At 42.9% G+C, this 26,583-nt stretch overlaps 1 protein-coding gene across 2 annotated transcripts in view; it reads right to left on the bottom strand.

Moving 5' to 3' along the window:
* The window catches only part of CLIC5 (chloride intracellular channel 5), a gene marked incomplete at its 5' end in the record, with an annotated part of 80,076 nt that overhangs the window by 21,724 nt on the left and 31,769 nt on the right, over positions 1-26,583 (bottom strand). For both annotated transcript variants that reach the window (XM_082480904.1, XM_082480905.1), the window contains 3 exons: positions 1,011-1,117; positions 2,466-2,591; positions 2,911-3,020. In XM_082480904.1, coding sequence (XP_082337030.1) covers positions 1,011-1,117; positions 2,466-2,591; positions 2,911-3,020 — 343 coding nt within the window. The remainder of the gene's footprint in view (positions 1-1,010; positions 1,118-2,465; positions 2,592-2,910; positions 3,021-26,583) is intronic.

Genomic DNA, 26,583 nt, shown 5'->3' with positions numbered 1-26,583 from the left:
ACCTAGTCTTCTCTGAATGATATATGATATGATATGATATGATATGATATGATATGATATGATATGATGTGATATGATGATATGATATGAGCACATAGTGTTTAACTTAGGCCTTAGGCCTCTCTCTGTGAAACTAGTAATATAAGGTAAGATGTACATCAGTGACTGTAAATATTCTGCCAGATCTCAAGGGATATGGCAGCGTAAATCCATTATCTTTCATGGAGCATCAGGATCTTGGACAAGCTGAAGTCTTGCCTCTCTGAGGGGAAAGGAATGTGGAAAAGAAAAACAATTTCATTAAGAAGACAGCGTAGGATGTGTGTAAATATGCGTGGCATCCAGCTTCTGGCGGGTATTTCTTTTGACACACAAACATGTGAGAGACAGTCTGGAGCTTACAGAATGCAATTACATTTCTTAAAGCTATTTCTTTCATTTAATTATTTTATGTTTAATGTCTTGATGTAACTTGGTTTATACGAGCAAATTAATTATAACAGCGTAACAATCATGGCATAAGTGGGCCAAGAGTCTGATGGCTACATCTAACAAATTATCAAGGGTCAGTGCATGAGTTCCTCTCACCGAGCCATTCACTGCTAAATTTTTAGTACTAGCACAGTTTTGGGTCCAGTCAACACACATTCCTCTAAGCAGTGCCTGGGCAGAGCACAGGAGGCAGCATGGGCCACCAGCCATGTCCAGTAGGCAGTATGGGATCGTGTTCTGGTGAGGAAGCTGGGCTGTATGGACAGGAGCCGTGTCATGGCAGTTGGTAAAGCGGCTACTAAACACTCTGTGGCCTGTTTTATTTATTAGTATAGATGTAGTTAATTCAACTGTGGGCATGTGAATTGAGTCCAGTGAACCAACCACCTCAAGTTGATCCGCAGCAGTACCTGATATCATATGAACTGAGTTTACAATAAAATGATGGGAGAATGGCAAAATTATTCCACTTCTAAGCACACAAACTCCCAGGCACATTTGGCAGTGATCCTACTCACCAGCGTTATCCTGCTGCTTGGTATTTTTGATGTATGCAGAAAATTTGGAAAATATATCAATTCCAGCAGTGTTTGATTCCCGGTGCTTAGCAGCCAGCTTGGGGTACCTGAAAAGGGAGAAGCAGTGTGGAGAGTAACATCTTGTTACCAGCAACGTAGTGATGATTACAAATACGATATACAAGAAGAAAGAAAAAAAGCCCTGTACCAGGAGCTGCAATTAACGCTGTCACCTATCTCAAAACAACAGCTTGGCAAGTCCCTCTTAATAATATCTGTGTCTATCAAGGCGGGCGTTTGCATAGTTACACAAGGATGGCTCCACGACAAAGGTAATTGTAATGGTGCTTTATGTTACCACGATCCAAGATACAGTGGCCTTAAACCAGAAGGAAACATAAATTTCCAGAAAGGTGCAGGGGAATTTGGCAGCCAGCTCGCTCTATTATGAATGGCAGTCGTGTCTAATTCCCTATGCTGAGAACGTATTCCAGGATGTAATAGTAAGGCATGTTACCCACCTGAAGGGACATAAAGTTTTCAGTCTTTGAATTGTTTCTTTTTTATAGGCATCTGGTGCAAAGGAATATATTGATTTGAAAGACCAACACAAACTAACGACTCCTACTGACTGCAGTGGTCTTGGACCAGAGTATAGAAAATTTAAATATCTCTTGCCTCGGGACTGGCCCATAGCTGCTGATTCACTTGGAGGTAAAACACTCCGTAAGGAACCAAGCCAGTTTTCATTGATTCATGGCTTTTAAGGTCCAAATCACAAGCCAACAATTTTTTTTCCCCCATTATCCTTGTATTAAGTCCAAAACGTTTGACTAACTAAGGCATATCTGGTGAATCTAAACCTTTCCTTGGTAGCTTGTTCCAACGGTTAATCATTCATACTGAAAAAAAACCCTGTGCTTTATTTCTAATCTGAATTAGTTTGGTTATAACTTCCAGTCGTGGGCTCTTGTCATTTCTTGACTAGAATAATGAGCACTTTTCTGCCTCCAGAGCCTCTCGTCCTCTGTAATCTGTTCCCCTTCTAACCTTTCTAATATACCATACAGCTCAGAAACCTCCAGTTTTTCACTGTAAAATGCTTTTCCTGGCACAGATATTTTGTGTGGCAATTCTGGGCATCTATTACAAGTTATTTTTAGTTTTGTAAAATGTGGACACCAGACCCCTACAAAAAAATTTCTAGTATTGGTCTCCTTAATTCTGCATACAAGGGCATCCTGAAATGTGTACAGAGAAAACATTCTGCAGTTATTAGTCATACAAGTAACCTTCACACATGGAAGTCATCTCACTGAAGCCAGCAAGTTTCATAAATAAATACTACTCCTGTAAGTAAAGATTGTAGGAGGGAGAGCTTTTTAGGAACTCCTCTTAGGACATCTTTCATTCCTAGGAAACGGAATATTGACTGAAAAAATCCCGAGTTCTTACTTTGGAGGTGCAAGAGTCTCTTCCAAAAATTCCTCAATCTTGTTAACATCTGTCTTGACTTCTCCATTAAAAGTCAAGAAAGGTGGGTGGGTCCCAGGAGCCAGATTGTGTAGGTCAGCTGGCTTTCTGCAGAGAGAGAAAAAGTCATGAAATCACTAATCTTTATGGTCAGTTCCTACAAAATCAGTTGTTTGTCCTTCTTTTTTTTTCTTTTTCTTGTAGTTTGTGGTTGGAAGACTTTGAAACTACCCCAAGCACCCTGTTTAATATAAAAACATTCCACAAGTGAAAAAAAAACCCAAACCCAAACCTGAATCCCAAGTATTTTGTTGTGCACCACAGACTCTCTAGGCCAGATACAAATCTGATTGAACTTGGTAGGGCCTTTCTATAGGGAAAACACTGGATCATATAACCATTTTCAATTAAACTGAACAATTTTTACCTTTTCAGGTCGACAGTGGTAACGTTGAACACAACTCCTTTGAGCCACAGGATCATGAAGAGACGCTGGGAGAAGGGGCAGTTCCCAATGCTTTCTCCATCTATGCCAGCCTGAGGGATGGAACGAGAAGTCTTGTTAGTCATTTACCTCCCTCAAGATGGAAAATTGGATTTTGAAAGAAAAATTACCAGTTTAAAAATAACCGACAGCGCCTGTTATTTAATTTATTTTATCATCAACACAAGAATGGAGTTACTCCAGCATTCAGCCTTCATCAGAATCTTGAGTAAGCAACCTTGTGGCTCTCCTGAGGGCAGCTCTGAGTAAAGGAGATGTGTCCCTTGCTGATGGCAAGCAACATCCAGGAGACTGTATAGTCTTTCAATTACTCTCGTCCCTGTAGGACTGCCTGCTTCACAGACATGCTAGAACTCTCAGGACAGGTTTTCTGCTCCATTTAAGTCTGTAGACTGCCGCTTATATCAGCTCAAGATCTGCTTCACTGCTTTACTATCCAAAATGTGGACTTTCAGATCTAGACTTAAGCCCAAGCACTCCAGGCATTAACTCATTCTTGGTCACATCCAGTAAAGCAACAGCCTCAGACAAAACCAACCAGATCCAGACAGAAATCTACATCCAAATCCTTCCGAGGTTCAAGGCAGATTTCAGCCACCGCGTACAGTCTGTTCCTATCTCTAGTACCTAATGAGTTGCCTGCAAACTACTACAAAACAATAAAAAACTGCTAGTGTTAGCATTGAGGAAACAGCCTATTTTTTCCTCTAAAAATTTATGGTCCTTGGCCATGCAAATTCTGACTTTGAGCCATGGAGGGATACAAATAACACTAGCTGAACGGAGCCAAAGCTGTGTCCAAGGACAACATCCTTCTACAATAATTATGCTTGTGGCCAAAGCTTTCAGGACGATAATGGTTTTGATAGATTTCCATTTTAATTTGTGGTACCATTGTGTTTGAAAGATTCTTCTAATCCTGGTGAAGCAACCAACCTTCCGTTGTTGACCCACATGGGTTGCATAACTGTATTTTATGCACACAGTGTGTGTCTGAAAACAGCTGATGAAAGAGCTAAGGAAATACATGCCCTTTTCCTTTGGAGAAAATATTATATTACTCTGTTTGCTCTCATCAATTTTATCTTATTAATATTCAAGCTGTGAGGTAGCATTTCTCTGTCTTAAAGAAGGAATCACTTCTAATTATCGCAGCTCTATGAAACATTCACAGCACAACTAGAAACACTTCAAGATGTGTCCAGTTGCTACACATTCAGGCCTTGCATGTGAAATGTTTAGCTGAAAGATGTCCTGGTAGGCGTCGTGAATCTTTCTCATGTCTTGAACGTAGCTTTTGATGATTTGGGCTTTAAAACCAAATTCCTGATTACCCATCCACCAAAATAGGGAGAGAGTGTGGATTCCAGGCTTGGAGACAACCCATCATAAAGTTTAGGGCTATGTAAAGACTTCTTCTATGGGTTCAGATTCAGTTTCAAACACTCAGACTCTAGAGGTATTTGGATACGGGGGTACAGTTTGGCTGCACTTTTACCTGAAATTACAGATCTGCAATATGCCTGGTGCATGGCATATGCAAAAACCAGCAAACAATGGGGGTGAAAGAGCGGTAAGGCATGAGGACGAGCGAGAGAAGGTGCATTTTCCCATCTGCCTGAGGTGTGAGTAGCCTAGTTTTGCAAAATTTTGTTCATTAAATAGTTTGTTCTGCTCTGCAAATTTCATGGCAAAACAATGACAATGTTACCATGGGAATACCAGGCACCACCGTGTTGAATGCAATAATTACTGCAAAGTCGTATTTGTTGATTTGGCTGTGGCTTGTTAAACCATTGCCAAGAACTTTTAACTTCTTACCCTTCCTGAAAAGAGGCAAACGTTACAGGAGAAAACAGCCATATGACACCAAATTTCCCCTTGGCTTTTTCACCATCTCAATCATAATCATATCCTTCATAATGGGATTGGCTAACTGAGTATACAAACAACATATTACAAACCCAAAATTTGAAGAAAAACAGATCAACAACTGAATTAGAGGGCAAAAGAGCGCAGACAGAAGGGCTGATTCTCATCTGGCCCACTCTGGATTTACTGTGGCTTATAACTCTATTCACTCTTCACCTGACCCCCCTCAAAGTGAGCGTAAACCCCTCATTAGCAAAGTCCTGCAAATACCTTGCCAGCAAAGGTGTCTTGTCTCACAATAACATGCAAAGCTCCAGCCCTCCTGCAGGTCTCCATCCTGCACGGGGGCAATCTCCCATCTGTCCTCATTACCCACTTCTTGTGCTGCAAGTAACAATTTCACTTTTTTCAGGAAAGAGACTCAGGAAGAACATTCCCCTGCTTTCTCCAATTATATAGTCTCATACAAAGGTTAAGGGTTACCCAGATCTGCATCTTTTTACATGTTCTCCATCCCGCAAGGCAATGGTGAAAAACCCTCTCAAGACCAGAGAGGATTATTGGGGGAACAAAGCAGATGAATGTCAATGAAGATACAGAAGTGATGGGTCTTGTGAGGTTAAGGGATGCAGAAGACAGGAGAAAGATCCAGAGTCTGGAAGAAATAAGATTCACTTTGACATCAAAAATAAAATTAATTGTGGAGGTCAAATGAGGCCTCCAACAGCCTCAAATGGTCAAAATATCTTCCCAACAGTTCCAAAAGAGTGGGAAACATTAATTGCTAGAGACACATTGGGAATAGACAGAGGAAATTCCAGAAACTAAAGACAAACTAACGAAAAAGTACGGTATGATCTCTGTTCAAAGCTCCTGTCTGGAAACCAGGCTCATGATTTGGGTGGAGACTGACTCATGGGTTTTGATCTCATGTGACTGGCATAACTGAAAACACTACCACAAATCACAAGGCAAACTGGTGACAGAGGAGGGAACAGAAGCAAAATCTCCCCAGCAACACAATTTGTCCATTAAATTCAGCTCTTTTTCTGCAGAAATTATAGGCAAGGCTTTGTCGATTTTGTGAATCCTTTCACATTGCTTCTAACAGCAGTCAGTAATTCAATGTTCAGCACTCAGAAAGAGCAAAACCTTAGTAGGTAATAACTTCAAAGGCTTATCAGAGTGTCTCGAGATCCCTTGTGAAGTCTATTAACTACTGGGAGGAGATGAGGAAGAACAGAGAACTTACCAGGCTTAGTCACTCTTAGTTTCAAAGAAAACCAGCTTGCTTAAAGCACCCCAGTAGTGCCGAAATCCAAGCCTATTATGTATCTGTCCAAGGTTAACGGCTCAGAAATGCAGGAATTAAATAGTACCTTCATCAAGATCAAGAACTCAAACAGGGGATGGCAAGAAAAGAACAAATAATTGACAAGCTGGAGAAACACCATTTATCCCCGCTGTTATTCACAAGCGAGCACAAAAGCTTTCTCACGTAGCTTCCCTGAAGCACGGCGAAAATGATCAACCACTTATAAAAAGGTGCAAGTCGGTGATGTACGTACTCTCCCTGCCAGTAACACTGGATATTTCTGATTTAATGACTGCAACTAGGGATAGACCTGAGGCTTTGTGGGCACGAGGATCAAGGAAACAGAATTTTTAAAGTGCAGTATAAGTCCCAAAGCTGTGAAAGGGGTTTGGGGCCACCTTGTCCCTGTAGATGAGCAGTCCCTCCAGTTCCCTATGGAGAAGAACCTCACCTGAACATGCAAATTCCCAGAGTAACTGTGGATGAGTAACACGGATTCAAGGATTTGAGACTCCTCGGCCAATGCTCATCCCACTGAAGTTTAACTGGGATGGCTAAGGGAAGGTCTCCTGTGTGGGCAAGGGCGGGATGCGCATCCAAAAGATGAATCTGGCAACCTTTCACTTTGACTGATGAGTGTCTAAATTTAGGTGGGATGAACGTGGACCCCAGCAATAGAAAAGCCTGGAATCCGTGGAGCCCTAATTGCTAGAGAATTATTTTGCTCCATCCTGGAAACATCACTTTCTGGTCCTGTTGCTTCACACAAACTTACTCATCTTAGTTTAGCTAATAAAAAATGATGCTTTTCTACGTGACCTCCAGCCATTTAGGTACTTCACACCAGCCGATGCAAGGTCCTGCCCTGGCACTTGGTATAACCACATCAGGAAAACCCCACTGTCATACTAGCTGCTTGCCTCTGTCTGAGTACCGGCAAGAATGAACAAGATGTTCTCCTTTGTTATTTATCAGGCACTCCTCCTTAAATACTTCAGCTATATTTAATGAATTAATTAAACCTTAAAGATATTTGTGTGCACAAGTGGGGGATGTACTGCCACATTACCAAGGAACAAATTTAAAAGAGTTTCGAGGGGCAGGGGGGAGAAAAAAAAAAAAGTCTTAGTGATTTTATGAGTTTGTGCCAAATATTTTTGTAAATTCGCGGTAGTATCGAGAGCCTCCAACCGCTGCACAGCACAGCTGAACGACACAAACAGGGAGCTCTTCTCAAGTTCAAGGTACTACTTTGCTATAAATGAAATAACTGGAATAAACTTCCTCACTTGTTCCAAAAATACTCCAACCGGTACATGCACAGTGATTGCAATGTACACAGACAACTGTGTATTATTTAACTAACCTTAAGGGGGGAAGGAAAAGCAAGTTTCATTTCCAGTTATTCCCAAAATATATCAGCTTTGAAGAAATATACCGTCATTAATAATGACTAAGCATCCAGCTTAAAAATGGCAGCGCTGGAAGGAGTTGCATATCGGAAAGCACTGTATTTTTTTCCAGGAAAATAGTGTATTTGGTTTTATCTATTCTCCTTCTCCTTTCATTTTTCCATTGCATTGAGCACAATGATCCAGTGCCTGGGGTAAAGTAGGGAGATATTTTTGATGACACTAACCCACGTTTCTTTTTCAAAAGGATTTTAACAAGTTAGCTAAAGCAGGCAGGCTAATTCACCTCAGTGTTTCTCAGTAAGGATTAAGGAGGGATTTGATTTCATCATCCCTACAATCAAAATCTAGACTCACATTACACATGGTTACACCCTCTGTTTTAAAATTGGGAAAGCGCCTGCCTTTTGACACTTACTCTCCTTACGCTCAGGACCCAAAGGGGAAGTGAAAATCCTATTCAAAACGCAAAGCAGGCCAGGAAATATCCTATTTATTGTGCCATTAAAAAAAAAAAAAAAAATCTGTCTTAGTAATTATACCACACACACAATAGCACAAATCTCCATTGTAGGGAAAAATCATTGGCTGCAACATGAGATCAGACATGCCAAGGTATTGCTTTAGTAAGGCTCATTTTTTTCCAGTTTCTTTCACAACTTCTTGTGCAAATGCAAAAGCCAGTAAGCTATTTGGAGTGCCACCAACGGAGAGGCAAGCTAAGAAGTGTATATTCATAGAGCAGCACTGGTAGGTCTCAAGTAAGAAGTAAATCTTGTAGCACAGGTCCTGTGTATCACAGGACGCTCTTGTTGACTGTGGCTCTGGTTCAGGAAAGCATTTAAGCATGTGCTGAAATACATCCCAATTCAGAGGAAGTATACGCTTGACTTTAAGCATGTTCTTAAGTCCTGACAATTTCAAAGGGACTTAAGCACATACTTAAGTACTTTCCTGAATGGGGGCCTATAACAACAACAATAAATTTGCTGTGCAGCGTTTTAAACTCATTGGACTTTTTCCGAGATTTCATTTTGCTAGGAGAAACTCTTACCAGCAGCCTTCCAAGGGAGGGCAAGATAGAGCAGGAATATATTCCTAAGCACACACACACGGAAACGGACCACGCGCACATACGTCAAATAAAAATAGAGCATTTGCTAGAAAGACTGTCAGGGTAGTAACAAAACAAAAAGGAAGTGGTGAAATCCTTTAGCCAGCTTCCCAAAAGCCAGCCAAAATGTTGTCCAAGTTTGGCATCCATACAGACATATATAATAGATGCACATAAGCTTAACTTGGTCTGCACCGCCGGCCAATTTGAAGGGAGCTGGCTTGTTACACTCCTTTCAAACGGGCTGAGCAGCACGTCAGTAGAGCTGAGGATCTCCAAGGAGCTGCCATTGCACTTCATAGAATCATAGAATCATGGAATGGTTTAGGTTGGAAGGGACCTTGAAGAGCATCAAGTTCCAACCCCCCTGCCATGGGCAGGGACACCTCCCACTGGACCAAGTTGCTCAAAGCCCCATCCAGCCTGGCCTTGAACAGCTCCAGGGATGGAGCTTCCACAACTTCTATGAGCAACCTGTGCCAGTGCTTCACCACCCTCAAAATTAAAAATTTCTTCCTAATATCCAATCTAAATCTCCCCTCTTCCAGTTTTAAGCCATTTCCCCTCGTCCTATCACTTCATGCCCTTATAAAAAGTCCCTCCCCAGCTCTCCTGTAGGCCCCCTTTAGGTACTAGAAGGTGGCTATAAGGTCAGCCCAGAGCCTTCTCTTCTCCAGGCTGAACAACCCCAACTCTCTCAGCCTCTCCTCGCAGGATCTCTGCAGTTTTGGGACAGATGCCTTTGTACTCTTGAGACATTCAAAATTTTCAGGAGATGGAATTGCAGGCTAGAGACCCCGTGGGCATCAGTAGTTAAGACATGACAAGTATTTTCTTTAGGTTTGGTAAATCATTATTTTACAACATTTATATTCACATGGATGGCAGCATGGGCAGGAAGGGATCAGTCACACAGATCAGCTTCTTCCTGGAGATCCTTTCGTGGTGGCTTGGGATGTTGACAGTTACAGATCAGTTGACTCAAGCTGGTCCATGCCCCTGGTGCAGAGTAGATTTATCTGCCACATCAGCAGAGGTCCTGGTAGCAGAATAGCTACATGCACAGTGATCAGCCTATACAAATAAGCCTCAGTTTTCCTCAAGGGCTTTGTTAGAGCCACTGGCCACTGCACATATTCTGAATTAAATATGTTTTGCTTTGGAATATACTTTGAGATGTCCTCCAGTCAGTCGTGTACAGTCTGGGTTGAGGAAACTACAGACAAGTCACAGGTAGATAGACTCAGCATGTGAAAATGATTCATGCTATTCCATCACCTCTTCTGCTTTTTTTAAAGAACTAAAGGCCCATGACTTAACAAATATCAACAGAATAGAAAAGCACAGACTGGTCCATCACCCTGCACCAAGAAATTATTTGGTTCTCATTTGTATTTGTAGATCCCTTTCTTGTTGCATGTGTTCATTTTGATAAGAAATTGATAGTAAATAATCAAAGGAAGTAGGAACTATAATGAAGCTTCCTGCACCAAAACATACGCAGCAATTCCTGACTTAAGGATGGGACCAAATTATATTTTTTCCAGGAGACCACCTTCCAGCATGTATTGCTGTGAAGAATTTCTGCATACCAAATCTGACTTTCACATGGTGACGCATAAGGGAAAAGCCCCTAGAAGAGTGAGAGTCGTTAAGTCACATCAGCAGTATCGCAGAGACAAACCACATACAGCACGTCGTTCATTTATAAGGATTCTTTTAACGTCAGCAAAATACTGGCTAAAGGATGGGTGGTAAATGCAGGCTGACACTTTTGAAGTGGCTAGCAGTTTTAGATCCTGGGAGACAAATCGAAGGTGGCTGACTCTGCACAAGTATCAACTCTCCACGCTTGGAAAATCAGGTCAGGACTCACCCAGAAGAAACAGCTGCTTTAAAAAGTCTTAGTAAGAATTTTCTAGATCTGCTTTGGAAGTATCCCTGACTGCGAGATTCTTGAGCAACTAGGCAAAAAATTAAGATGAAAGTAAAAATCTCCCTTGGAACAATATTCTTTTGAGGAGCACACTTGGAATTTGACAAATACCTGGTGGAGATATGCAATGGCTTTGGCCCCAGCACCTGCGAAATACCAGCTGGAGGACAGGCGGGGTGCTGGGACCACGCAAAGCCGTAAGAGCACAGAGTCCCAATGTGCAGCTCGACCAGGACTCACAGGGCTCCTGGCTCCTTGGCAGCCCACCCACCACCCAAAACTTCCTTTCAAAATTACTGAGACTATTTCAGTTTCCCACCTCGCAGGAAACCCACAGCTTCTGTTCAACAATGCTGTGAATGTTTTAAAATGTGTTTTTTAGAGCAATTTAGAGCAAAATCTTGAAATTCTTCAAAACCCAAAATTGCCATTCTCATCACAGCTCATGTTATATGCACGAAGTTTGAGTGCTTCTGGACATAGTGGACTGGAAATATATACAATTCTTTCTTGGCTTGATGGACACATAGAAATCATCCTTTACGCTTCTTCCTGAGCCTTTCCCAACCCAATAAGGCAATCGTGCTCCCATCACTCACCAGTATCATGGCACAGGATCCTGTGTACCCACATTAGCCACAGGATGTAACCACAGCAAACAGCTTTTAAAAGCATTGGGTTTGGGGGACCCATCTTCAACAATTCATTGCAAATGAGACTCCACAGAAACAAGAAAAGAACTCAAGAAATGACAGATGTATAAGCCTAACATATAGAAAGATACTGGAACAAATGATTAAACAGTAAGCTCACAAGCACATGCGGAGATGTAAAATTGATAAGAAAAGACAATAAGGACTTATCCGGAGCAAATAGCGTTAAATCAATCAAATTTTGGTCTCTGACAGGGTATCTTCTGGAGAAGAGGAGGCTGAGGGGAGACCTTATCACCCTCTACAACTACCTGAAAGGAGGTTTTAGAGAGATGGGAGCTGACCTCTTCTCCCTGGTGACAAGTGGTAGGACAAGAGGAAACGGGTTCAAGTTATGTCAGGGCAGGTTTAGATTGGATATTAGGAAGCATTTTTTCACTGAAAGGGTTATTAAACATTGGAATAGGCTGCCCAGAGAGGTGGTGGATTCACCATCCCTGGAGGTGTTTAAGAAAAGGGTAGATGAGGTGCTTAGGGACATGGTTTAGAAGTGGTGGTGTTTTTATCAGGGTAGGTTAATGGTTGGACTTGATGATCTTAAAGGTCCCTTCCAACCTCACTAATTCTATGACTCTATGATTCTATGATCCAGCACAGCAGGTAGGAAGGAAGCAGGAGGTATCTAGAAGCTGACTTCTATAAGATTTCCAACATAGGTTCCAGACCATATATTCATAAACAAAATATGGAAATAGGACCTGTATGAAATCTCTGCAAAGTGCTTGCATGAGTAGTTGAAAAAATACTTACAGAGCAGTAATAATCAAGTTTGCTGTTAGTCTAGAAACACATAACAAATAGAGGAACCATAAAGGTCTATGATAAGATGAGTCATATTTAATGTTTCCATTAGCAAAATGGAGGAAGGAATAGGCAGAACCTTACAAAGCTTCCTGACAGCAAGAAGCACAGAGAGGTTATTGGCATTTCCCAGGAGAGAAGTAGACTCCAAAGTGATGCTAAGAAGTTGGAAAAAGCTGTCTGAAACCACTTAAATGAAATTTAGGAAAGTAAACCTCAAGGCATAAGATTTGAGAAGGACAAAATCTAATGTACAAATGCAGGATGGGGAATAGCTGGTGAGGCTGCAAGGATGACGCGAAGGAGGTTTTACATAAATCACAAACAATATGAGTCATCAGCATATGCATCTACAAGCAACAGCAACAAGGTAATGCGACGTACATGCCATGTTGTACCACTACATAACAGTCCTCACCCATGTAGAAGACTGACAAAGAGGATGATGATCCATTGTTGTTCATGCCCACAGAGGATAGGATTAAGTATTTTGCTAAATCTGCAACAATAAAGCTTTAGGGGGGGAAAAATCCTGTGTAATTATAGGACTAACGAAACACAAAGCAGGCTTTCTAAGGAGGTTGTGTAATCTGCATTAGTGGAGGCTTTGAAGAAATCAAAAGCAAAAAAAAAATGTTGGCAAAACTGGTCTCGATTTATTTCATCCCGCTGCAGAGCAGAGAGAGTGCATAGGATGTTTTAAAATCCTTTCTAACAGTATATATTAGTGACTCTGACAACAAAGCCGTTCTTGCTCTGTGTTAGGTGCTTGGTGGCACAGACTTTTGCTTTCCTCTGACCTGCACAGGATAAAGTCTGGCCCAGGTGAAATCAATGGGAATTTTGCCCGTGACTTTGACGGGACCAGAATTTCACACAAAGGTTTAATGGCCAGAAGGGACAATTATAATAATATTTCCTGACCTTTTGCATAATACAAACCATAGATTTCACTCAGCCCGTAGCCAACATCTTGTGGTTGAACTAGAACATAAGTTTTGAAAAGTTTTTCAGGCTAGACATATGCTGGACATAGAGTGGTAGTAAAATCCCCTCTAGTGGTATATGTTGGCGTTGCAGGGTGAAGTTCTCCCATGGAAGTCTACCACAAACATCCCATTTGTAGGATTTTGCTAAAGGTAGCTAACTTGCCCCATCACTTACATATGTAATTTTTTTTCTTCTCTATCAGTTGCATTGTTTTATGTGGTTTTAAAGGCTGGAACGAACCTTACTATCAGGATATGGGGAGTCAGGTCACAGCGGTACTCAGAATATTGTCACAATTTTAGTAAAAGTCAATAGAGACACTCAAACATCAGCTACTGCTTGGTTAGCTCGAGTACATCAGTGCATGTCATAGAAAGAAGTAAAGACGTTGAACAAGAAATCCACAAATCCTTTTTTAAGAGAAATTAACTTGTCCTACAACATATTCATACCGGATGGCTGTTCGTGCTCTGCACATACAGAATGCAGCTCTTACATTTCGGAAGCCTATGCCTGTAGGGTCATATTCTGGTTTTGGCCTTTTTCTGCCACAGCTATTAATGGATTATACTCTAACACACTTGATCTAATTCCATAACAGTCAATATTCGTATGAAATATTCCCACTAATGACAAATATTCCACAGACTTCTGTGAGAGCAGCATCATATTTTGGATTCCCTAGTTTCTTTCTAATAAGTGATTAAAACCACAAGCGGTTTCATGGGCTCTGGAGAAAGAATCTGGGAAAGAATCTGGTTTAGCTATTCACAAAGCAGCAATTACAGTTGCTTCAAATATTGATGATTCTATATCCTGAAAGCTGATTAGATATGTAAAAAATTCATTCCCCCAGGAAAGCTGCTGAAAATAAAATGAGAGATAGACCACTGTCAAAAGGTGTCATGGGCAATGAAAATTATAGTCAAATTATTACTGTTTCTAGTAGAGATCAGATGCAAATAAAAGAGTTGTTTCTCCAAAACAAGCTCTATTCAGAGCTCCGGTTCCCATTACAGTACCAGAATCCTGCATGCAGTTTTTCTTGTGAGAATTAAATCTGTGCACATCTGGAACTTGAATGGCTCTTAAAAATCTCCGAGCCAGGGACAATAATCTGGTCACATAGTATATTCTGCAAATGTTGGCGAATTGCAGCCAAATTTCCATGCCTCTAAGCAGCGTATCAGACGCGCAAACAATAACAGCAGCCAGGTGCTGAAAGTTAATGCTGAACCTGAAATCAGATCCGGGACTGAATTATTTATGGAAATTCCATGACTTTATTTGCATTATTAGAAGAGAGAGTCACTTGCAGGCACTGCAAATAAAGGTCTGAATGGGGGGGAGGGGGGGGGAGTGTCGCTGATAAGGGCATTTACCACCGCATCAGCTGACCCCATAATCTGGCCATAATCTGCCTCATTATGTATCTTATTTAACATCATATAAATACTGTCCATCAGTGACTTTTATTGATTTAAGGTGAAAGAAACTCTCAGGAGGTTTCCCACCATGGCAGGACTTGGTCTTTCTGCCTCCTTTTGCATGTCCAAAGCTACCGGCGCTGCAGAGGGTATGAGAGAGGCTTCGTCCTGAGATGCCATGAATGTTTATAACTTTCACTGGAAGCAGATCGAGTTGCATTGCAAAGGAGCCGCACATTGCAGCCTCAAACTAGGCTTTGGTTTGACTTTTGCGTCTCAGTATGACTTCCCAATGCAACCCACAATAACTTCAGTAAACTAATTACTTACTGACACAATATGACCAGCATTTGGACTGCCATGAGAATACAAATGCAATACCAACAAATTTTCTGGTTCCCAGCTACTCACAGAGAAATCATTACAGAGTTTAGTGTTTAGGGGATATTTTTTCACTTTTAATAATTTCTTATCTGCCAAAAATGCTGCATTTGTTCATCTGATGTTTTGCACGGACATACAGTCAAATTTAGCCGTTCAAGGAGGTGTTACACTACAAGGCAGTCCTTACTGATAGCCATCTACAAAGGAGAGGAATGCGACTCTCTCTGAATATTTCATTAAGGAAACAGAGAGCAAGTTCTGAGTTTGTAAATGTAAATACCTGCAAAGAAAACAAGAGTCTAAGACACACACACAAACAGCAAGAAAACATTCCCTGTGACTCATCTAAAAGCAAAGCAATTTCCATTTTCAATATCAAACACTCAAGAAAATACAAACAGTGACGCTTTCCAAAAACTACTGAGAAATTTTGAATAGGTGTGTATAGAAGTAGCAGTACAATTTACAAGTATTTTATGTAACAGACTTCTGAAACTAATGTATGATAAATGTTGTAAATAGACAAAAATAGTTGGGCCAGTTAGTGGAGTTTGGATCCCATTTCTTGTCTACTTGCTGTCTCACTGCAGGATGATTCTTAAATCTCTGCGTCTACACTGTTGGGTCAGTTTGAAATGCTCCAGTGATGCTGCTTCACAAACTTTTTGGACAATTTTCTCAAAACACATTTTGACTTGATGCTCAGACTGAATTTCCTCTAACTTAATTCTATCCTGTTTATCAAGCATAAAATAAAAACTGAATTAAGTTTAATTCAATGTTATTTATTAGAATAATTCTTATATTTCTTCCTTTATACAAAATCTTAATTATGCCCTAGCACCTCTTTACCTCTTACCGTCCTCTTGCTTCTGGGGTCCTTGACCATGCTCTCTATTCCCAATATCATCTTTTTCTTTTATTCTCATCACTCCAGAGTCCCTCTCTCACCCAGGCCCCTCATAGAATGGTTTAGGTTGGAAGGGTCCTTGAAGATCATCAAGTTCCAACCCCCCTGCCATGGGCAGGGACACCTCCCACTAGACCAGGTTGCCCAAGGCCACATCCAGCCTGGCCTTGAACACCTCCAGGGATGGGGCCTCAACAACCTCTCTGGGCAACCTGTGCCAGTGCCTTACCACCCTTAAAGTGAAAAATTTCTTCCTAATGTTCAATCAGAACCTGCCCTCTTGCAGTTCCAGTGCCCTCTTCCAGCTCCTGCCCTCTTCATGCTCCAAGTGGACCACTCTCCAAGAAGGCCAGCAGTGACCCCAGCTTGGTCATGCAGCAAAACCCTTCCCCAGCCCATCCTTTCCTATCACGCCTGTCTCAGAAGCAACCAGTAACCTCCCCCTCCTCCCCAAATCTCTTCTGCTCTCTTACCCCCACGAAAAAAATCACTTGATTTTTTTTTTGGTTTTATGCCCCTCACCTTTCAGCCACATACTCTGTTCACCGGCTTTACCTACCAAGTTGGTGACAGCAACGCCAAAATCTGCCCCCACCTCCCGTCCCTTCCCCTGCCTGTCCACTCTGTTTCTCTGACATTGTCACCCAGCTGCCTTATTCAAATTAAACAAATCCCGTTTGATATGGTGGAAACAGAGCGTGACACAGAGATCATGCCCTGTAAGTTCCCTCACCCATTTATCATTAAGCTCATAACCCGGTGCCACCTTCTCCTCCTCTGAAGACAGTCTCCAGCCATCCTCTGTAAGTCAGGTTATTCAGGTTGCCTCCTTTTCATGACCCATGAGCTGCAATGTCTTATAAATACTGTTTGGCACTCCTACAAACAGGTTTTTCCTCTCTCCGGCTCAACAAAATAGGCACAAAATCCCATCTGCACCTTCTTCCTATTGTCAGTTCTACAGGAAAATGTTCACTAAACTTTGTCACTGCAGTTTAACCTGGACGCTCAGGTTTGGGCTGATAGAGCTGGATATTTAAAACAGTTCAAGTGGGACACTGTACTTCCTATGCTTTGCTTGTGCTTCAGACCTAGACTTCATTCTAGATCAATTAGACAGAGATTTCGTGTTGTCAATCTACAATCTTTCTAGTCTTCTGTACCACTTTCATATATTCTATATTTACAGTTTTATATTTTGTATTTTATATAAATTATTGCATAATTTATATTTATTATATACTATACTGTAGCTTCTATTTTACATGTTTATTATATTATTTATTTTATATTTTATATTTACAGTTTGTTGTGCAATCTGTTACCAGGCATGGTTAATCTATTTCCCAGCATGCTTAATCAATTATAATTCACACCTTCTGGTGCAATACTCTTGGACAGGTAATTGGGCCTCACCGTCATGTCTAGAGAAGGGTTGAATCTCACCCTGCTTCATTTAAGAAGTTTCTCTGGTACCTTTTTGTTTGATCCTGTGCTCCCACTAAGAGAAGGCAGCAGGTTCCATTTCGCAGGCTGTCGGAGAGCCGTTAGCCTGAGCAACTGCCACCTGCAGAATGCCGTTTGAAGCCCACACGCCAGGCACCCGCTGAGAAAAGCTTATTGGAACATCCAGGTTAATGAGGTAGTTGAGAAATTAACATTTGGCGAGAGAATTTCATGGAATCGCGGAACTTTCAGGGTTGGAAGGGACCTCTAGAGATCATCTAGCCCCACTCCCCTGCCAAAGCAGGATTGCCCAGAGCACATCACTCAGGGCTGCATCCAGGCGGGTCTTGAAAATCTCCAGAGAAGGGGACTCCACCACCTCCCTGGGCAGCCTGTGCCAGTGCTCTGTCACCCGAACCGTAAAGAAGTGTTTCCGTGTATTTGAACGGAACTTCCTGTGTTCTAACTTGTGCCCATTGCCCCTCGTCCTGTCACTTGGAACCACTGAAAAGAGCTTGGCTCCATCCTCCTTCAGCCCACCCTTTAGATACTTGTACGCCATAATAAGGTCTCCCCTCAGCCTTCTCTTCTCCAGGCTAAAGAGTCCCAGCTCTCTCAGCCTTTCCTCATAAGGGAGATGCTCCAAGCCCTTAATCACCTTAGTTGCCCTTCGCTGGACTCGCTCCAGCAGTTCCCTGTCCCTCTTGAACTGGGGAGCCCAAAACTGGACACAGTATTCCAGTTGTGGTCTCCCCAGTGCAGAGTAGAGGGGGAGAATGACCTCCCTCGACCTACTGGCCACACTCTTCCCTATGCAGCCCAGGATTCCATTGGCCTTTTTGGCAACAAAGGCACATTTCTGGGCCATGGATAATTTACTGTCTATCACGACCCCCAGATCCTTCTCCTCAGAGCTACTTCCCAGCAGGTCCACCCCTAACCTATACTGGTGCTTTGCATTCTTCCTCCCCAGGTGCAGGACCTTGCACCTGCTTTTGTTGAACCTCATTAGGTTCTTCTCTGCCCAGCTCTCCAGCCTGTCCAGGTCACGCTGGCACTCTGGAGTGTCAGCCACCCCACCCAGTTTGGTATCATCAGCAAACTTGCTGAGGATACACTCTTTCCCCTCATCCAGGTCATTGATGAATATATTGAACAAGATTGGACAGAGTATTGAACCCTGGGGGACACCACTGGTTACAGGCCTCCAACTAGACTCTGTGCCCCTGATCACAACCCTCTCAGTTCTGTCCCACAGCCAACTCTCAATCCACCTCACTGTCACCCCATCTAGCCCACGCTTTCTCAGCTTCCTAATGAGGATGTTATGGGAGACAGTGTCAAAAGCCTTGCTGAAGTCAAGGTAGATGACATCTGTGGCTCTCCCCTCATCCAGCCAACCAGTTATAACATCATAGAAGGACATTAGATTGGTCAAGCATGATTTACCCTTGGTAAATCCATGTTGACCATTTCCAATAACTTCCTGTTCCTCAACGTGTTTGGAGATGACATCCTGAATGAGTCGCTCCATTACCTTCCCAGGGACAGAGGTGAGACTAACAGGTCTGTAGTTCCCTGGGTCCTCCTTCTTAGATTTTTTGAAGATTGGAGTGATGTCGGCCTTCCTTCAGTCCTCCGGCACCTCTCCTGTTCCCCATGACCTTTCAAAGACAATGGAGAGTGGTCTAGCAATAACATCCGCCAGCTCTCTCAGCACTTGCAGGTGCATCCCATCAGGGCCCATGGACTTATGGATGCCCAGCTTGGCCAAGTGGTCTCTGACCCGGTCCTCCTCAACTGAGGAAAAATCTCCCTCTCTCCAGACCTTCCCCCTTGCCTCCAGAGTATGGGATTCATGAGGGACAGCTTTAGCAGTGAAGATCGAAGAAAAGAAGGCATTCAGTAACTCTGCCTTCTCTGTGTCTTCCACCACTAGGGCACCCTTCTCCTTCATCAGTGGGCCTACATTTTTCCTAGTCTTCCTTTTTCTATTGATATACTGAAAAAATCTCTTCTTATTGTCTTTAATGGCAGTGGCCAAGATGAGTTCTGATTGAGCTTTGGCCCTTCTAATTTTCCCCCTGCATGACTGCGTTACATCTTGGCAATCCTCATAAGTAGCCAAACCCCTTTTCCAGAGAATATAAGCTTTCCTTTTTTTCCTGAGGTCAAGCCAAAGCTCTCTATTTAGCCAGGCTGGTCTTCCCTGTCGACTCCTTTTTCAGGACATGGGGATGGCCTTCTCCTGTGCTTCTAAGAGTACCTACTTGAAGTATGACCAGCCTTCCTGGGCACCTTTGCCCTTCAAAACTGCCTCCCAAGGGACACTCTCAACCATGCTCCTAAACAGGCTAAAGTCTGCCCTTCGGAAATCCAAGGTGGCAGTTCTGCTGGCTCCCCGCCTTACTTCACCAAGAATTGAAAATTCTACCATTTCATGATCACTGTGCCCAAGACGACCTCCAACCTTTACATCCCCCAACAAGACCTTCTCTGTTAACAGTAGGTCCAGTAGGGCACTTCCTCTAGTTGGTTCCTTCACCAGCTGTGTTAGGAAGTTGTCTTCCACACACTCCAGGAACCTCCATGACTGTTCCCTCTCTGCTGCGTAGTATTTCCAGCAGACGTCTGGGAAGTTGAAGTCCCCCACAAGAATAAGGGCAAGTGATCATGAGACCTCTGACAGCTGCTTATAGAATATTTCATCAGTTTCTACATCCTGATTGGGGGGTCTATAACAAACTCCCATCACGATGTCTGCCTTGTTGGCCTTCTCCTTCAGTCTTATCCATACACACTCAACACTGTCCTTCACATTGTTAAGTTCCAGACATTCAAAACTGCCCCTAATAGAGAAAGCCACCCCACCACCTCTCCTTCCTTGCCTATCCCTTCCAAAAAGTTGGTAGCCATCGATCACAGCACTCCACTTGTGTGTGTCTTCCCGCCATGTTTCTGTTATGGCAACATTTTATATACATTCACGTACAGCTAGGCCCAATTCACTCAAGTGCCTGGATAAACTATGAAGAATTAGCTATTTTTTATGTTTATTTGTAATTTTTTCTGAAACACAGATTTTTTTTATTTATTCTGAAGTGCCAAGCGCACAGGTGGTTCTTGAAAAATAACAAATACAGAGAATTCCTATAAATTCCCACTTCTGATGAATAGCCAAACATCAGTCAGTACAAAAACCCTGTGACTGACAGCAGGGCACAACGTGATTACTACTGACTGCATCCGCTCTCAAAGATCCTGGATATGGCTTTAAATAAATTTTAAATAAATATTTAAATAAATATATTTAAATAAATAAAATATTTGAATAATAAATAAATAAATTATTAAAAAAAATAAAATTAAAACCACAAAATCCTTGGTGTCTAGTGTGGAAGAGTTGCCCAGGGCCTAATTATGAAAAACCCCTCTGGCCCATGGGAGGTGCAGGAAGGTGTCACCACATGTGCAGACAAAGCCAAGGTCAGGGAGAAGAGGCTTTTCCTTCCCCTGGAGAAGAAAATCGCCATTTCAAGGTTTGTCTCTTTGTCAGGGGAGTGGGACAGAATGTCCTCTGAGTTCTCCTCCTGGTCACATCCTTCCCAGGCTGTCCAAGGTTGGACCTGTGTAGCTGTCTACAATCAGCACTTTAATTATTATTATTATTATTGCAGAATCATCTCTTTTGAGACAAACATTGAACCATCAGGCAGAGGTCCCGCTCAGGCCGGTAAGAGGATGATGTTCCCCCCAGTAGATGTATATCATAGGGCTGCTGGTCTGGGATGGCATTGGGACTTCCCAATGTGAAACAAGACTTCCCGCATACATGTTCGACTGCCTTTTTTACAGAGCGAATAGTGAGAAGTAAGACTTATGGGGTGTTTAGAGAAATATGTACTTGGAGATGAACTAAGCCCCAAAAGATTACATTCGTGCCCTCTGAGGAGATCCTCATGGCTCCATCTTGGAGCAGGGTGAGGGCTTAATGCAGAGGAAGCAACAGATCATTTTTGAACCTCATGCAAGAGTAGATCTAGAACAGGATCTAGAGCTTAACTGGAGGACTCAGATTTACTGGCATTAAAAAGAAACCAAAAATTCAGTTAGAGCAACTCAATGTGACAAAGGGCTACTCAGTAAATCAAGGCAAAAATACCATTCCTTTGCCAAACTGCATGTGCGAGTCAACAGCCAGAGAAAAAAAAGAAAATTAAAATTATACAAATGCTAGTGGAAGTCTGAAAAAAATAAAAAGCCTTAATAACAAAGGCGTTTGGAGCACTGGATCCTCTCGGCATGCCCTGAACATTTAAAAGAATCAGGCACAGAAAAACAACTAAAACTGCCATTCTGGGACATCCTATAACCTGCAAGAATATTCCATGACTCAACCCCTCTTCATCCAGGAACAGCTTTTTAAAAAAATAGTATAAATAAAACAAACAAACGAAACAGGTCTGCAGTCACACACTGAATCAGCAGCAGTAGCTCATCACAAAACACAGGGCAGTGAAAGAAAATCATTTCCTCCCATGATACACATTCGTATCTGTTTGAAGCTGCCCATTCAGCAGCGAAAAGCAAAAGGAAAGCAGTAACACAACGTGCCTGTTGACCCACACAAATTGAATCACAATCTAGAAAAACACCGGCAACAATAGCGATGATCCATCGAGGCCGGTTTCTCTGACTTCCACTTGTTTCGGACAATACACAGGTACAGACACGCACCAGCACCCAAAACAACAATAGCCAAATGGGGTGGGTGGCAAGGTTCAGGGTGTTTATTTGGGTGTTGAAATGTCCTGGGGAGGACAAGCTTGGCCACTGATACAGAGAAGCACCTGCCCAACCTGAGAATGAACTTCATATTTTGTGAGGAGTTAAACCACGATGTCTGAGCAGCTTTTACAGTCATTCGCCTATGTAAAGAGGAAAGAAGGAATGCAGGTTTAGCTGGAGAAGCTACTGGGCTGCACAGAGATGAAAATGAGCATTGGTGCAAAAGTCTCATAGGAAGCGAAGGCAAGGCACGGGGATGTGGTATAACTTAGGCGATGGCTCCATGACAGACAGAAGGGGAATTCAGCTCTTGTATCTCCTAATTTAACTCTTCCTTCATCTCAGCCTCAAGGTTTGACCCGTACTGACACAGCATTCAGAGCCCCGGCCAAGTCAGCATCTGCCTTTGGAGCCCCTTCCAAAGCCTGGCCCTTACATATCCGGACAAGGATAATTACATATTTAACCACTACCTGAATGAATCCCATCCCACTATCACACCCAGGACACCAAGGAATATGTTAAGACACGCAAGCAGCCTCTGAATAGTTTAGAATCATGGAATCATAGAAGGCTTTAGGTTGGAAGGGGCCTTAAAGATCATCTAGTTCCAACCCCCCTGCCATGGGCAGGGACATTTTCTATCAGACTGGCTTCAACCAAATTTGTGCCGACTTTCAGACAGAGACACAGAAATCCAAGATTTCTTCTGTGCTCGAACCAAGCTGGTTTGCCGAGATATCCTCCATTGCAATGCTTTCCTGGTTTGTAGGTTTTATGGCTTGTTTATTCCTTTTTTGAGCCTAACTATGTGTTTCATTAAAGCATATCTAGTCCTGCTCTCAACCAGAGGAAGAAAGGCCATGACTTCTTTGGTGGTTCATTCTAATAGTAAATCACCTGTACAGTTACTATTAAGCTTGTTTCTAACTTGACTATATCAGACCTTAACGAACTGGTAATATTTCTTGTTATACTTGTTACTACTATAACAAAAAAAAATCCTACAGATACATTTAATATTGCAGTCAAGTGACATCTGGTCTTTTATTTAAATGAGAAAGACTGCCTTTAGGATGGCAATATTAAGTATATTTTAAGCCTTAAAATTATTCTTCTCTTTATCTTTTCCAATGCCATAACACACATTATCTCTGTGTGCATTTAAAATAGCCAGCCAAAAGATAATCTAAACCTTGACTCCTTCCTACTAACAGCAACGGAAGAAAATAAAAAAGCAAAGATGTGACTCGTATAATTTGTATATTTATTACTGCAATATTTACTGTGAATTACTAAGCAGGTGTGGCACATGAACACGGAATCAGTGGTGCTAAGTGCAGTACAAAAAACCAAAAGAAAACACAAGAGCTACACCTAACGGAGGGAGAACAGGACCAGAGTGCTGCTCTTGCTGGACGTCCTGGCGCAAGGCCACCGCTTCTCAGCTTCTACACCTGTAAAGTGCTGACCACAACTGTAAAGTGCTTCAGCATTGCTGCAAAAAGGCCTCTGTATTTTTTATCTCGGGGACTGTGTTTTGCGAAGAGAATCATGTTCACAGACAGCTGCCAAAGCACGGAGCAGCCTGCACAGCCTCCTTTGCAGAACTGGGGTACAAGTACTCTTAACAGGTATCAGCATCCAGGAACGTTATAGATCTTCTATTATCACCCTGTGTTTTATTAGTAAGGTGAGGGGTTTTTTTTAAGAAAAAAGCAACTGTTGAGCATTTAAAAGCTATGCTAAACTACCTTTTCTGAATGGGAGACAGTTGTTGAGCTTAGCTGTCAAGTGTTTTTTGAGATTTTTTTTTACAGGAGAGCTGGGGAAGGACTTTTTACTCGGGCATGTAGCGCTAGAACAAGAGGGAATGGCTTTAAACTGGAAGAGGGCAGGTTCAGACTGAACATAAGGAAGAAGTTTTTCACTTTGAGGGTGGTGAGGCACTGGCACAGGTTGCCCAGAGAGGTTGTTGAGGCCCCATCCCTGGAGGTGTTCAAGGCCAGGCTGGATGTGGCCTTGGGCAACCTGGTCTATTGGGAGGTGTCCCTGCCTATGGCAGGGGGGTTGGAACTCGATGATCTTCAAGGTCCTTTCCAACCTAAACCATTCTAAGATTCCATGAGATGGAGCATACATCTCCACGGATTAGCTCATCATACTTTGAACCCCAATGCTAGCCTACAACAGCACACACTCTTTGGTGGTCATTAGCCCTTTTCCAAACAATAGAGCATTATACTTCTATGTCTTCAGCAGCAGCAGCAGTTTGAAAATGTTGTATCTGCTTTGGCATCTTCATGGTTAACAGAAAGGGAAACTAAAGCAGTACCTAAATCAAGCAAACTTCATCTGTGTGTCAATTCCATTCCCATTGTCATGAACAGGTATTAACACCAGAAATACTGGTGAATGGCAAACTGAGTCATATTTTTTTCTTAGTCCAGAGGAAATCAACAAATGCAAGAAAAGCAAAAAATCATCAAGAAATGCCTGTTTTATAGCCTGACTTACATAAGAAGGACAAAAAAAGTTACTATTCCCATATATCATGGGAACATATATATATGTTCCCATTATAACATATATGTCATATATATCACCTTGATAAACGAATATATTGAGGTACACAAATCTATGGGGCCAGATGGGATCCATACTGACATATGAATATATCGAGGCACACAAATCTATGGGGCTGGATGGGATCCACCTGAGGGTACTGAGGGAGCTGGCGGAAGTGCTCACCAAGCCACTTTGCATCATTTAGGAGCAGTCCTGGATAACCAGGGAGGTCCCAGCTGACTGGAGGTTGGCAAATGTGACACCCATCCACAAGAAGGGCCGGAAGGAGGATCCAGGGAACTACAGACCTGTCAGTCTGACTTGGTGCCTGGGAAGGTCATGGAACAGATCATCCTCTGTGCCATTACACGGCACATGCAGGAGAACAGGGTGATCAGGCCCAGTCAGCATGGGTTTGTGAAAGGCAGGTCATGCCTGACAAACCTGATCTCCTTCTATGATAAGGTGACCCGCTTAGTGCATGAGGGAAAAGCTGTGGGTGTTACCTACTTGGATTTTAGCAAAGCTTTTGACACCGTTTCCCACAGCATTCTCCTGGAGAAACTGGCTGCCCGTGGCCTGGACAGGTGTACTCTTTGTTGGGTAAAAAACTGGCTGGATGGCCGTGTCCAGAGAGTGGTGGTGAATGGAGTTAAATCCAGTTGGTGTCCGATCACGAGTGGTGTCCCCCAGGGCTCGGTGCTGGGGCCTGTTCTCTTTAATATCTTTATCAATGATCTGGATGAGGGGATCGAATGCACCCTCAGTAAGTTTGCAGATGACACTAAGCTAGGCGGACATGTTGTAGGCGGGCATGTTGATCTGCTGGAGGGTAGGTTGGCTCTGCAGAGGGATCTGGACAGACTGGACCGATGGGCCGAGGCCAATGGTGTGAGGTTCAACAAGGCCAAATGCTGGGTCCTGCACTTGGGTCACAACAACCCCATGCAGCGCTACAGGATTGGGGCGGAGTGGCTGGAAAGCTGCCCGGCAGAAAAGGACCTGGGGGTGTTGGTGGAATATAAGCCAGCAGTGTGCCCAGGTGGCCAAGAAGGCCAACGGCATCCTGGCCTGTATCAGGAATAGTGTGGTGAGCAGGACTAGGGCAGTGATCATCCCCCTGTACTCAGCACTGGTGAGGCCCCACCTCGAGTACTGTGTTCAGTTTTGGCCCCCTCACTACAAGAAGGACATTGAGGTGTTGGAGCTCATCCAGAGAAGGGCTACAAAGCTGGTGAGGGGTCTGGAGCACAAGTGTGATGAGGAACGACTGAGGAAACTGGGGTTGTTTAGCCTGGAGAAGAGGAGGCTGAGGGTAGACCTTATCACTCCCTACAACTACCTGAAAGGAGGGTGTAGAGAGGTGGGGGCTGACCTCTTCTCCCTGGTGACAAGGTATAGCAGGGAGAGGTTTGACTCCTACTGTCCTACAGGTGCATAAATAAGTTATTACAGTCAACTCTCCTGAAATACATTTCAATTAGTGCTTTATCTGAGTTTTTTGCAGAGTTGCCAGAAATATATATAAAGGAGCTATTTCAATGTCTTTTGGCAATAAGATGCCTGGGAAAAAAAAATTGGAGAAGCACCCAAGCTCCAGATATTCAATACCTCTTAGGCAGTAGTTGAACCATGGTACCCCGGGGACCAACATAGAAATCATGGGGATTAGGACACTGGTATAAATTTATGAGCCTGAAAGCCCATGAGAACAAGCAGAAAAAAAGCAGAGAAGTTGAAAAATAAGGTACTACAGAAGACATAAGGCCCTGAGAAGGAAAAAGGAAAGAGCGGACAGGGTGCCAGCACAAAGGAATTTGGGCTCAACTGCTGCAGGAGGCAGCTCAAACTGAGCTCGAGCTCCCCACTAACACAGCCACACAAATCCTGCTCTACAGCTAGCTCGTGTCCAGGTACTT

This window comes from Vanellus vanellus (genome assembly GCF_965231255.1).
Source record: "Vanellus vanellus genome assembly, chromosome: 3".
Classification (NCBI taxonomy): Eukaryota; Metazoa; Chordata; class Aves; order Charadriiformes; family Charadriidae; genus Vanellus; species Vanellus vanellus.
This window is presented reverse-complemented; position numbering and strand designations above follow the sequence as displayed.